The following is a 13851-nucleotide window of genomic DNA, read 5'->3' as shown; positions in this document are numbered from 1 at the left end:
AAAGGGTTTTCCCTTGTATTTATATTGTACACAACTGAATTCCTAGACTTTTAAAGAGACCCATACTGTAGTCTGCATTAATATCCAGACCAATCCCTTCTCTGGAGTGCTGACACCATGCAGCGCAAACGGCACAGAATATCAACAAGGAAGCATGTATTTCATTATTTATTACAATAATTATAAATGATTTATCATAATCAAGCACCAAGCAAATTATTTTCCCTTCTTTTATATGATGCTGCGGTGTTGGAAAGGAATGGAACCAATGCTCACATGTACGTAGCCTACAGGCGTGCACACACTCACTCCCTCCCACATAGGCGGACGCGCGCACGGACATACACGCGCGCGTGCGCGCGCGCACACACAGACACACACAAACATCAAAGAGAGGAAGGCAATTCCAGAATACATTTTGACAGACAAGAGCTGATATGACTTTAATCTTATGCAGTTCTTCCACCAGTTTAGCAAGTATCCAGACATCATTGCTAGAAGTTAATTGTCAACAGTTTAAAATGTAACAGTAATTCCTGCATGATCTTTAGTCTAGGTAAGGAGTGTTGATGATAGCACCCAACCCCATCAAGCATGCTGGACGACTCAGTCACAAAGTTTCTCTCTCAAACACCACAGAGGATATCTGAAACGACAGACTGCACAAACCTGCAGGGGAATGAGCTTCAGCATAAGACATCTGACATGATCTATTTCCTATTCTCTATTCTATTTTGTGCAATATTAGCATCTCAGAGGAGGGCTTGTGTGATGCAACATTCAGACATTTAAACCTATTTGGAGACAAGGCAGATACATCTTCCCAGACATTACAACCAAGTTCCAAGTTGTGAGCGAAGGGAAAATAACTTTATCTAGAAGGCTTACAATCAACCAAGACCACTTTTCCACTTTTTAAAATAAAAAAAACAAGCATAATTGTAAAGGCATCTCCATGTGCTTTGTAATATATCCAGATGTAACGGTCTCATTATTCAGTGAATAAAACTATTTATGACACAAGAGATATTGTCAAAAAAGTTAGTTAAAGCTTTCAATCACTAAATACGGTTCAATATCTCAACATTTAAGTTGGGCTTTTGTTTAGGTTTTACTTGATGTTGAATTACATAGGATATGAATGACTGGTTAAAATAAACAAACAAAAAAACAACATGGGAAGGGATGGCTCACTTACGATCACTACATACAGTAGTCATACAATAACTAATTAACATCACACAAAATAATACAAGAACCAGCAAAAAAAAATGACATAATAGCTTTCAATAATGGATGAAAAACAATTCAAAAACACACTGTAATGGAGGGTTGAAACAGCACACAACTGTGTTCAGCTTAGTCAGAATTCCTTATCTCATCAGCCGGTGCTTACAGAGACCTGGAGGCATGAATGTCATATGTAAAACTGGTTTGGAGAAGAATTTGTATATTCTTCAGCTTTGCAAAAATATATACATACTGTGAAGCAGATAGCAACTGTCAATATTGGGAAATCATTGAAAATCAAGGTGTGTGAGGAACATAATGGGGGACAGATAAAACTTGATAACATAATACACTACAAAAATGCCACCCGGTATAAGAGATAGTGAGGTTTAATATTGGTTTTCAGAGACCATCCTCTGAACAACTAAAAGGCCATGGATCTCTCAGACTGTCATGCATGCCAGAGTGCTACTAAGTTTTTTTTTTTCATCTTCATTACATAAATAATTTCCCCACATTTCAAATGTACACTCTTCTAACGTAGTTCTATGTCTTCATACAACCACAATCGCATGGTAAAATATAAAAGTTATAGCACAGACACAGTAACCTGAATGATTTTTGGCACACCAGATATCCACAAATCTAGACCAAGATTTCCAATCAATTTGTGGCTGACTAATTGATTAGCTGGATATCTGGTTTTTAGCCATGGTAAGCAACAGCTTTTTACAGCTGAAAAAGGCTTAGTGCAAAAACTAAAAAGGTTGCAATAGAGCATGCAATGGAACCTGCGGTTGTAACTGCATGGATAAAAATATCCCCTTACCATTACACATACGACATCAGAGAAACAATGCTCAATAATAGGAATTAGTTAAAACTAATCAGACCAACCCCACAGGGTTCTCAACTAGCTAATATTCTTTAAATGATACATTTTTTCTTTTTTTTTTTCCCCCATAGTAGAAAAATATTTCAACAGCCTTATTCAACATAAAAGTAGTGATTTGTGTCAGTGAGAATCAAAATATTCACTCTGTCAATAATCAGAGTGGAAATATAGTTTTCACACTCAAGTCAAGTAACACACATGTTCCGGCTGTTCTACAAGGCCACAGGAACTCTGAAATCCAAAATCTGCTAAATGTCCTATATTTGCTAAAAACTTCCTCGCCACAGATACGGGACAGAACCATTGGAGTAACGGAGGTATAGCAGTAACGGATTGTGGGCTGAGTGAGTGAGTGGTTCTCTCTGGTGCTCTGAGGAAGGAAGGCCGTCCCTGTTAAAGGTCTCCAGGTTTCTGGTTGCAGCTAGTGCAGACGCGCACGGGGTGGTCCCAGCCCCGCGAGGGAACCGCGCGGCGCTCTGGGGAACAGTCGTCACACACGCCCTGTCCGCAGGCGCGGCAGTGGTGCTTGGACAGCTTGGCAGTGAACTCACGCTGGCAGTTGTGGCAGGACAGGATTTCCTGGTCAGGCACCCAGTAGGCAGGACGGGCAGCATCTTTCACCAGGCCTAGGGAGAACACGCAACACACACATACACACACACACACACACACACGAGCACTTGTTGGTGATAGTGGTAAGGTAACGGTTTGTCATTTACATTTACGACACATGGTGAGAGAGGAAGGCGCGAAGCAGCAGCAGCAACTGCCATCATAACAAGCCATTAAGTTGCCCAATTCAGTCTTATTTTTCTTAAAACAAGTGAAAAATGATGAGATAATTCCAATTGTTTCCAAGGTAGTTTAGCTTATAGTCAATATAAGATGTCAATATCTTGAAACAAGGCAGAATAAGGCAGCTCACTCCCCTGGTATGAAGAAAATGATTCAAATTCTTGAAACAAGATGATTTGCATTGGAAACATCTGATCTCATTGGCAGATTTTAAGACTCAAAACTAGATTAAATGACTTGTTAAAATGTAGATTTGTGCAGTGCTACAGCGTATGAAAAAGTTGTTAGATCCCCAATTACCACTGCATAGCTGTACTTTGTTGTATTATCCATGCTGTTCTTTTCTTACTCTTGTAACCTCAAGAAAAGGTTTTTCATTTCACTGTACACTTGTGTAAGGTCAAATGACAATAAAGTAAAATAAATTGAATTGTTATTGGTCAGCCTAGCTATGTGCCTTGGCCCGAACCAGACTTGAGTCTGGGAAGCTACTTACCATGTAGCTAAAACATGGATTTGGTAATAAGGAGGTTGATTTTGTTGTGGTTGGAGCAGAGCTTGCTCTAGGGTATTTTTGGGGGGCTGGTGGTGTGGATCTGCTTAAGTGTTCAACAGGATATCAGGTTGTCAAAAAAAAACATTCCCAATAAATGTGAGCCACATTTATTGGTAATAGATATGGCTGTTTTTTTTTTACAGTAGCCTACTATAGATGTAAAAATCATATAATGATTATTCACTAATAAGGTTTTGGACAAAAAAAAAACAAACCTATTCGCATTTTTCCAAATATGATATAGACAGGCCTCAAACAGTAGGCTGAAGGAAAAAAAGACTATGACTTGTGGTGCACATTTGATTGGTTTTGCAGAATGTCACATTCCATCTTCTTGAAATATACCCAATCTCTCCTAGAGCTGCAGACAGTCTCATTTGAATTTTCCATGTGGATAAGACTGACTATCAAGTATTATATATTTGGCTTCTTAGGTGTTGAAAGTCAGCAGGGTCAGCTGTCCCTTTAGCCTTCTCTTGAAACTATTAGCCAGGGTAGAAACAACTGGGTGTAATTGTGTGAACTAGGTGTAGGCCTAAGTGTGGATATAGGGTAGCATAGATGAGTATAGTTTGATCAGTTTGAGTATAGTTTGATGTCGAGTGCAGGTCTAGCGGTGGTTGGAACTTACGGTTGCTCCTTCTGGAGATGGTATAGACCTAAATCATTGAAACATCTGTGGTGGGAGGAGCCCACCTGATAGCCCCAATGACATATGGTCCTGTGTACATGAACCAGCTTTAGATATAAATAGCCTAAATCTCAAGGCCTATTTTTTTGAATGATACTTTCACCTAATTCTACAACTTATTTCTTTAATTGACCATAAGCAAACAAGTAGTCCTTGGCAGGGGAGAATGAAGCACCAGCCAAGCAGTATAAGAATAGTATTCAAAATGGAGTGCTAAAATGCTTTGTGTACACCTATAGTTACACACTACAGAATAATTCAATGCATATATTGCATTTTGACAGAAACACAAAAGTAAATTGCCATCACTCTATAGGCTGCTATAAAATTGTTAGTCTCTGCAGAGATACTGGACAAAACCACATCCTATACATTGTTGCAGACAGTTTGGAAGTAACTGAATCCACAATGCTGCACAACCACTGAAAAATATCTGCAGGTGTATGTCTTGTAAGCGAGCTCAAAGGTTTATATCGTTGACAGACAACTGCATAGCAAAATAGAGTTTGTAGGTTACAGTGGAATGCCGAACAAACAAACAGGGTTACTGTTCACCTATCTTGCCTTTGCACTAAGCAATAGATAAAATAGAGAAGAACTGAAGGTCCATGTAGATGTAAGAATTAGGTAGCAGGACACTTCTGCCTGAAATCACTGCCACTGAATTGAGGCAGTTTTACAATCCTGTGCTACCATGTCTGGGAGGATTTCAATTTCCCAACCTGTAAACATTTTTAAGAGCAAATTATATGCAAATGCAAATTCTGTATTTCAACACCTGCTTCATGAATCAGACAAAAACAGGTAATTTTGTTGATATCACTCATCTAGTACAGCAAATAATATAAACAAACAATAGCATCCATTGAGCAAGGTGGAAATCAACTGCCTCTGTCTGAATTCAAGCTATTTACCGACCATTTGGTCATAACCACCACCAGACTTGAGTAAGTATGATTGAGCATCATGACAGATCAATTCCCTCCATGCAAGACCTTTTCCATCTATATGACTTACAATGAGTGAGCAGGTAGGAGATTAGTGTCTTGCTCAAGGACACTTCAACACATCACTGTTGATGTACACACTGGCTGTTGCAGGAACCCGGGGCTTACGGTACCAGGACAGGCTCTCTTACCACTGGGGCACTAGGCCATCCCATATTCCCTATAAGGGAAGTCTTGTTGGCTAGACTCCTGCATAACATGTTTGAGAGTTCTAGAAATAAGATCCCTCTGCTATTCAAAATAGTATGGATTGTTTCTTACTGTAAACAAGCACAATCCCCCTCTGCCACCAGAGGGCAATGTATCCATACTCTCATGTTTACTGGGTCATTGATTCCTATTACATAATAATTCTCACTAGGTCTTGTTTTGGGCAACACTCACCAAGTGGGATGTCAATAGCAGTAACCACCGCCCCTAGGGTGTTGGTCACCACCTCTCCAACCTTCCTGGCTAGGGTCCCGCCTTCTTCCTCCTCAAGCTCCGCCTCAAGCAGCTCTGCACAAAGAAAAAACCCTTAGCTCACCCAGACGTTAAATGGCTTCATAATAAACAGAGAGGAAATACAGAGGACGTTTAACACAGCAGAGGAAGGTGGGTTTGAGGGGGAGTGTGTGTGTACCTGTGTGTGAAGCTCTCTGCTCGAAGCAGACGTCACAGACTCTAACAGGGGCGAGACCCCAGCCTCTCTCAGGGACGGGTGTGGCTTTGGAAGAGCAGCTATCGCAGAAGCCCTCCCCACAGGCACGGCAGTGATGCTTGGTGTCGTTGTCCTGGAAGACTGCATGACACTTATGGCACGCCTTGTGCAAGAGAAAAACAACAACAGGGGAAGTAGTTATTGGCCAAGACCTAGAAGGAACAGGACACAATTTGAGCCTATCCGAGCTTTATCTTATGACCTGCAAACATAGGTTGTGTAATAGGCTCTGAACACCAGGGACAGACTGTAAACATGTCTCTGGACAGGAAAGTGTTGACTCGGCTGTTGGTGGGGGGGGCTGAGGGTGAGGCTGCGTGTGTCACTCACCAAGATGAGGGAGTTGGGTTTCCAGTAGGCTGGGGCGATCTGATCTGTCAGCCAGGAGGTGACGGCCTTGGCAGGCTTGACACTGAGCTCTGACACAGACTGGGCCACTAAGTTGACTCCATCCAAAAGACGCTGCGCTGCATTGCTATTGTCCTTCAAAAAGCCATCCGACTGCAAAAAGCAGAGACTGAATTTACTACACAAGTACACAAATCGTTGCCCAAGCACAATTCTATGTGGGCACAATTAAGGATAATGAAGTGAATAAAGTCTAAGTTTGGATAATTTATTTGAGAAGCTTGTTTCTCTTACCCCTGGCCATATATGCTGTATCTCAGTGCGGACAACCGTATCCACAGGGTCCTGGTTCCCATACCAGTATTGACGGCTCCGATAGATCACTCCACAGCCGGGACATTCAATCACATACCTGCACATACAGAAATGTACAACTCATTATAAAAATAACAATTAAATGTATTAGCATCTAGGATTCGCTGTGGGACATCTAGGTTAGTGGGAAAGGAAATATTGGTTTTAGGTCCAGTTTTAACACCAGTGCTAAAATTAGGGCATGTAAAGGTAACACAACCCTAACCCCTGCCCCGTTACACACAACCTTTTAGGTCATTCCCCGGCTACTCACCCAGACCAGGCGTATTTGGCAAGGCCCATCCATGGAGAGTCTGAGGAAGCGGAGGTCTTAGGAACAACTATCACTTCCTTCCCCCCTTCATAGCAAGCCTAGAGTGGCAGGACAGACAATGATTTCAACTTTAAGGTCATCAGTCATGGAGCAAGAGTCGATAAGAGTATCAATGGTAAAGAATGAAAGCTTGATCCTATCTAAGCGATATAGGCTTACAGTTCAAGCAAAACTAGGCTAAAGAGGCGAGCCACCTTGCTTACCTTACAGGTGTAAATGCGATTATCATACTGAGCAGAATAACGGCAACGATGCTTGGCCTCATGGCACACTCCTTCTCCTAAGTGATTCATGCTGTTCTTGCAGCCAGATCTGGGATGAGAGCCGCAAGACAGAATGTTAAACAGTGGAACTAGCAAGAGATGGCAGGAGAGATGCCAAAGGAGAAAATTAGGAAAAAAGAAAGAAAGAAAAGTACTGACCCACAACTGAGGCAGAGGCTTGAGCAAGTGAAGTACTCATCGGGAAAGAAGCAGCCGTGGGCTACAAGCTCATCTGCAATTTCCCCATTGAAGCGCTCACTCAGAGCCTGGAGGAAAAGCAATACCAGCAGAAATGAGACAGAGTCAGACTGCATAAAGAGTACAAGCATTCCCAAAAGCAAATAGAAATTGTACCTGTTCCTCATACACAGATTTTCGAATACAAACAGAACAACTGAATTTTGCATAGCATAGACCTTATATACTTAAACTTGAACGCTACAAATTCATACAAGATCACCTTTATGTGAATCCAGGAAACAGTTTTAATGGTGTATTAGTTCAGTTCAAAGACTCTCTAAGACAGCCACGGTGTTGGCTTTACAACAACATCCAGCCAGCCTGAAGCAGGTTGGAAGCCAGAGGATTTCTGAGCTATAAACAGCCCTACCTGCAGAGCTTTGAAGATGACCACAGGGGTGCGAGGGGAGCGGGTGGCGTTGTTATCCAGGAGCTGCTCCAGATTGTTCTGTAGGCCGCGAAAGTCAGTAGGGGGGCTAAGGGTCTGTGTGCCCCGGTACTGGACAGAGCTGAAGGCCTCTGGGAAACGGCCCAGCTTCCTGAAGCGCTCCAATAGCAGCCGATCTACTGACTCGGATGACTTATCTGAAACAAGAGACAGATGGAGAGGACAAAAGACATCGTAATTAGAATATAGACATTCCTCTAGCTTGGGCTTATTATTACTTTGAACAGTGGGCTTTATCCCATTGTAAGGAGATTTCCCTTAAATTGTCACAGAAATATGTGAGAGAAAAATACTCATTAAAAGGAAATAATAAAATCTAAGTGGCAAGAATCTTCAGTTCAGCACTTCAGCACCATAAGCCTACATTTCCCTTGACAACAGTCCAAAAAGTAGTATTTACTTGTTTCACAAGTTGGAATGCCAACAGCTATTCCTCATGTTGTGGAACATGTCAAAGAATCACCGAGGTGAAACACTTGAGGCTGGTACTCGCTAAACCTGTAATCATCTGTGGAGGTTAACCCTCAATTTACTTAAAAGCACTCCCTTTTGTCCCACCTGCTGACGCAGATCTACATTCATAGTGATACAGCAACAATGTACTGTGTTAGTACCAGCCTATGAGCCCTATTCTACTTAAAGGTGTAATTTGCTTAAGTGACGACACTGCACTCACTAATGGTGGGACTTGAGAGTAATCAAAATATTGAGATTTTTCTCTCTACACATACCTGAACCAAGCAACTTAGTGTGGACTGTTTCATGAAAGATGACCACTGCAGGGCCCAAGGTGGAGAGTGGGACATCCAGGCCGCAGCGGGCCGTTGTGGCCTTCAGCTCCTTGGTGAAATGCTTCAGGTAGGCGTCTGACGCGTCCCCAAGGAATTTGAAGAGGTCATCGTGGAGACGGTCAGCATGGGTGCGGTAAATGATGAGGTCGGAAATGGCGAGCACCTTGAGCAAGAGACGGGTTCTCTGGCCCTGTTTGGAACTGTTCCCAAGCAGCCCCTCCGTATCGATGACCACCACTTTACGGCTAGGGTCAAACGCCGCCCAGACCCCCACTGTACAGGACTCTTGTGTGGGAGAAGTCTTGAACACCTCTCGGCCCATGAAGAACGTATGGTTCAGGGTGTGGGATTTGCCCTCTCCTGTGTTGCCAAAGATGGATACCACCTTCAGCAGTCGGTCCGGTTCGCAAGTCAGTTTCTTGACAAATGCAGCTTCATCTTTAATCTTTGGAAGAATGAGAGTTTATGAGTGAAAACAAGTTATTTAAATAGATCTGTCAGATTCCATACAAAGAATTGATATAGTAATAGACCTAAACATTTCTGTTTGAGTGACAAGTGTCATTTTTGCACTACTCACCTGCATTTCCTCATTCTCATCGACCAGGAGAAAACTGGACACCTTCTCCAGCAGTTTTGCTCTCTGAACTTTGGTCTCATCGGCTGTTTGGACAGAGGGCTGGACAGATGTCTGGACAGAGTTGACCTCAGCGGGTTTGGGAGGTGGAGGATAAGAGGTGAGCTGGTGTTTCTTCTTGTTACCTCCACTGTGGGTGCGTTTCTGACAGTCTTGGCACAAGTTAACTTTGCAGTTCTGGCAGCGGACCACAGATCTATGCCGTTTACCACTATCTCCATTACCTCCTTTGCAGTTGTCACAGTAGGGGACATGCCCAGGACCTATCTGAACCCGCTCATGGTTCTTCAGACGCTCCTGGCTGTGGAGCTCAAGCTCACAACGGATACACTGCAAGCTTTTACACTCGTCACATTCAAATGCAGCCTCCTCAGAGCCACCACAAGCATAACTTTCTTGACATATTAGACTAGTATTGACTCCCTTTTCTGAAGATGAGCCATGCCCACTCATCGTTTCTTACAAAGTAAACTTGAACACAGTGTAATGCTAACTGGAATAGCTTTGACTACAACGCCAACAATTTCCAATAGCAGTGAATGAAAAATGCACACCATGCGCAAATACTGTGATAATTGTGCTTTACAGGTTGCGCCAAATGACCAAATACACAAAGGCTAACTCAACTTGAACAAAACAAATACCCTAAAACAGCTGCATGGTGACAGTGCTCCCTGTGACCTCTAACAATTCAAGAAGTCCCAATAATTCACACAGCTTATCAAATCAATTTTAGCAGCATGAATTCCAAACACTTAGAATAGTTTTACTATTATGAGACTCAGTGCAAATACACAGTGAGGCAATGAGGTGGAATCAGCCGTCTCCTTGAGCTAACCTGATTTCTCACCAAACTATTTTGCCACTATTTTCAGCAATTTGCTGAAGCTGCCAGTATGCGTGAAACATAAAACATTGCTTGGGTTAGCAAATAAAAGTATTATCTTGCTAAAATGGTACAGAAACGAGTGCAGATAGCCAGTACCACCAGAGACAATGAACTCTCCCTGAAAAGATGAATGTGCAAATGTTAACGTATCCGCTAACAACAGGCTAGCTAGCAAACAGATTCTCAGTAGCTCGCTGGCAAACTCGGTAGGTAATTTGACATTCTAGCATGAATACTTACAGCTAGTTTCGATGGACGAAATCCAAAGAAAAAATATTATTAGCAAGCCAGCAAGCCCCAACAGTTCCTATGCGTTCAAACGAGCTAGCTAGCCTCCAGTTTGTCAACTGAGCTATAACAACATATCAACAATAACAACACCCAGTCGATGTCAAATGCTCGGATATCCGCGGGTCCTTCTACAATAAAAGGCAGCACGGGAGGGAAATTGGCACAAATCCGTTTGAAGAGTCCTTAAAAAGTGTTATTGCATTAATATCCTTCCGAGCAGTGTCATTGTTTTGTTCATCAGCCCCCTCCCTGGCAGATTTCTCTAGCTACGTTATTTTGTTGCCAGGTCAGATCAGCTGATCAGATTATTTTGAGTCACAGGGTCAGGGAGGGTGAAAGTACGTTGCATGATGGGAAACGTAGTTCTACATTATAGCTTTAGTCGGAGGTGCTCGAGCAGAGGAGTTGACAGAATGTCCTGTTTGGACATGATATAAGTTATCTCTGTGTGGTATAGTTCCTAATATGATATGCTTTTATGGGTGCACAAATATAGCTTTTTAACCTTTATTTATTCAGGGAACCACAACCTTTCAACAACCCTCTGCTTCATATTTGCACAGTTCCACACATTCCCAGCTGAGAGCTGCCCAGTACAACCACATTCTTCCACTGTTGGCCCCAAGGTTAGCAGAAAGGTTAAAATGTCTTGCTCAAGGGCATGAACTAGTAGTTGTTTAGGGAGGGGAGAGTAGTAGTCAGACAGGTGGGGACTCAAACCAGCAACCTTCCAGTCACAAGCCTGTTTCTGTAACCTCTAGGCTACTGCTGCCCCAACCTCAGTAAAACATCAAACAGTTTAGCAAACAGATGGACAAGAAGAGATAAGCAAAACCACATATTCGAGATTCACATTTCTTTAGATTAATGTAGTCTAATATATTTTCTTGGTGTGTGTGCATATTTGCTCATATTGTCCCAGTAAATTTGTTGGTTAGGTATTGCCATAACACAAAAGCAGAAATTCAGGCATATTGTAGGCTAATCTAGCACTAACTCAGTTATTATAAGGTATAAAATTCAGTGTTGGAATTGCTGAAGCTAGGCCTCAGCTATATAAACCCTAAGCACCATTCATAAAAAATACAATATATCTGAGTGCTTTTGATGATTACGCCTATATCCCTTATAAGATATCACTTTATTAATCACAGTAAATTTTGGGGGGTATGAAGACATGATGACTGTATTTGTTAAAAAACCACCATCCAAAAGTAATTGGAAACATGCTTCAGTATAAGCTTTCAGAATGAAGACTGATTTAAATGCCCTTTGTCTTGTAAAGTAGCACTTCAAAGTAACAGCAGGTGACCATTTGTCTCTTAACAGAGCGCTGTAGAAATGGTACTTTTCTGTGGTTTTCCCTCCATTTTCCCAGTGGCATTACCATCCATTGCAGGATCCTCAGACTGGATGTTTTCTGATAAGGCTAATTAATCAAAGCAATTTCCCAAGCATTGAATCAAAGGGAAGCAAGATACTGGCCGAAACATTTGCCAGCGCTAAATGTGTTCTGGCCCATAGCTCATTTATTATTCCTTCATTTGATGGAATTCACACAAAAATAAACAAACATGAAAAAAAAAACCACCAATTAAAATGTGAAAACAACAAAGATAAAAGCAAACACAGAAGAATGTGTTGCCTCCCACAGCCATGAATGCAATGACTTTTGAATAATGATTGTCACATTTCTCACAGGACGTCAAGGGAGGATGTCAGTGCAGGCTTTAATTCCTCCTAATCCCAATCGCTTTAGTGCACAATCCATATTCTGAGATATTGTCATTAAGCTCCATGTTTGTCATAAAAAAAACTCCAGAAAGAAGCAGTATCCAGCAAGATGAGGATATCTAGTCAACTCTCAGATGCCATGTCAGATGAAACAGAAGAGTTTCTTCCACCCACCATTAGAAAAAGTCTTTAAACGATCGAGCAGTTTGAGGTCTTTGGATTTCTTGCAGGCATTGTGCTTAACAGCAGCAAATATAGCACAGTCAAACACATCTTTGAGGCTCTTTTGTGTCAGCGCTGAACACTCCACATACTCATCAGCTCTTATCCTGTGTGCCAGCCTGCGGGCCTGGGAGAAGTGCACCGGTTTGGTTCTCAGCTGGTCCAGATGAATGAGGATGTTCGCACTGTGCCGAAGGTCCGACTGAGTTCCAACCAGGATAATGGGAGAGGTGGAATTGCCGGCACGGATCTGCGGGATCCATTTGGCAGTGATGTTGTCAAAGGACACAGGGTTGACAACGCTGAAGCAGAGGATGAAGACGTCCACATGGGCATAGCACAGAGAGCGGAAGTGGTCAAACTCCTCCTGTCAGGGATGGAACAGTGAGATTTGAGGAGCAAGGCACACAGTGACATACGCCATTTAAAAAAACATAAGATGGTATGTGACATTTACCTGTCCAGCAGTATCTATCAGTTTGATTTGAGTTGGAATCCCATTCACATGAACCAGGCCTGCAAGTTAATTGGAAAGAGACATCAGTTGTATTGGGCTACTGGACCTATAGGCTACTCCTGTTGACCCTTAATTAAAGTTCACTTACCAGAAAACACATCAAAAGCCGTTTGTCTGTATTCGCTGGGGTATCCATTGAAGATGTAACTGATGATCATGCTGGTCTTCCCCACAGCTCCATCCCCAACCAGCAGACAGCTCAGTGGCTCCTTCAGTCTGGATGCTTTATCGTGGATCTGAAAGGCATGTGCCATGATTTCTTCAGTTATTTCATTATTCCCACTGTCTGAAGGTCCGTGCAGGAGCGCACTGTTAATAATACAGTGTGGCTCTTAACCCCAAGGGCCCGTTTGTGCCAAAGGGAGAGGGACACCTCTGGTTTGAAAGAACAAAGGCGGCCAATCAGACGAGTGATCTCCAAAGTTGCTTCCGTTTGATGTAGATTTACAGTCACTCCCACAACACAGCCATTAGCATTCTTGATTTGACGTCATTATCCCTTACGAGAAAGAACTATAATCCGATATTAACTTTATGAACGGTACAAGGCCTACATAGCTATTCCCCAGTAAAAACTATAAATCGCTGTAGGATACAGTAATGTTATAGTGTAGGCTATAGTAATAGTATTAGTGTATTATACCAAAGGAGTTAAAATACAAACACTCAGTATGATAAGGTTACCATATGCTCACTTTTGAGTATCACAGAGACACTATAAACCCCTATAGGAATAGCATACGAATATAATAGATTTTTTGTTAGGGATGTACAAAACGAGGTAACACCGGAATGTATTATGCGAGACGCCCTCCTGCAAGTTATATGTAAACGGTTGAATATTTTGTCAAGTTCTCAGAAAATACTTGCTAGCCTTAGGGCTCTGAAGACAAGATGTGCCATTATATC

The 13851-nt window shown here is 42.2% G+C and overlaps 2 protein-coding genes across 5 annotated transcripts; both read right to left on the bottom strand.

Annotated features, from left to right (window-relative positions):
• Positions 1 to 229: 229 nt before the first annotated feature.
• On the bottom strand, positions 230 to 10676 carry LOC139658379 (zinc finger FYVE domain-containing protein 1-like). 4 transcript variants are annotated; one of them, XM_071536503.1, is made up of 12 exons: positions 9326 to 10676; positions 9233 to 9295; positions 8593 to 9097; positions 7784 to 7998; positions 7333 to 7439; positions 7114 to 7222; positions 6851 to 6948; positions 6517 to 6634; positions 6205 to 6375; positions 5797 to 5977; positions 5559 to 5672; positions 230 to 2751 (listed from the first exon to the last, which is right to left on the bottom strand). In XM_071536503.1, exons 1-12 carry the CDS (start codon positions 9740 to 9742, stop codon positions 2519 to 2521), a joined length of 2331 nt encoding a protein of 776 aa, XP_071392604.1. In that variant the 5' UTR covers positions 9743 to 10676; the 3' UTR covers positions 230 to 2518. The 4 variants fall into 4 exon arrangements, with proteins under 4 accessions (XP_071392604.1, XP_071392603.1, XP_071392605.1 ...); XM_071536502.1 differs by having other exon boundaries at positions 8593 to 9090; positions 9226 to 10676; XM_071536504.1 differs by having other exon boundaries at positions 6517 to 6592; positions 8593 to 9090; positions 9226 to 10676.
• A 1669-nt stretch (positions 10677 to 12345) lies between these two features.
• Positions 12346 to 13196, bottom strand: LOC139658380 (rho-related GTP-binding protein RhoU-like). Its single transcript, XM_071536505.1, has 3 exons — positions 13031 to 13196; positions 12883 to 12941; positions 12346 to 12792 (listed from the first exon to the last, which is right to left on the bottom strand). Exons 1-3 carry the CDS (start codon positions 13194 to 13196, stop codon positions 12346 to 12348), a joined length of 672 nt encoding a protein of 223 aa, XP_071392606.1.
• Between the last annotated feature and the right edge of the window lie 655 nt (positions 13197 to 13851).

The sequence above is a fragment of the Centroberyx affinis genome, unplaced genomic scaffold, assembly GCF_046629955.1.
Source record: "Centroberyx affinis isolate AG114_WGS23_722 - 3 ecotype Tasmania unplaced genomic scaffold, CSIRO-AGI_Caff_v1 ptg002885l_1, whole genome shotgun sequence".
Classification (NCBI taxonomy): domain Eukaryota; kingdom Metazoa; phylum Chordata; class Actinopteri; order Beryciformes; family Berycidae; genus Centroberyx; species Centroberyx affinis.
The sequence above is the reverse complement of the archived record's forward strand: the minus strand, read 5'-3'. Positions and strand labels throughout refer to the sequence as shown.

Bases quoted from the DNA above. Each gene is read 5' to 3' on its own strand.
- LOC139658379 (XM_071536502.1), bottom strand. From the start codon at position 9,742: ATGAGTGGGCATGGCTCATCTTCAGAAAAGGGAGTCAATACTAGTCTA. The intron at 9,091-9,225 runs GTGCAAAAATGA...CAAAGATTAAAG, and splicing joins TGAGGAAATGCAGGTGAGTA to ATGAAGCTGCATTTGTCAAG. The intron at 7,440-7,783 runs GTAGGGCTGTTT...CTTTTCCTCCAG, and splicing joins TCATCTTCAAAGCTCTGCAG to GCTCTGAGTGAGCGCTTCAA.
- LOC139658380 (XM_071536505.1), bottom strand. From the start codon at position 13,196: ATGGCACATGCCTTTCAGATCCACGATAAAGCATCCAGACTGAAGGAG. The intron at 12,942-13,030 runs GTAAGTGAACTT...ATTAACTTGCAG, and splicing joins GGCTTTTGATGTGTTTTCTG to GCCTGGTTCATGTGAATGGG. The intron at 12,793-12,882 runs GTAAATGTCACA...CATCCCTGACAG, and splicing joins TGATAGATACTGCTGGACAG to GAGGAGTTTGACCACTTCCG.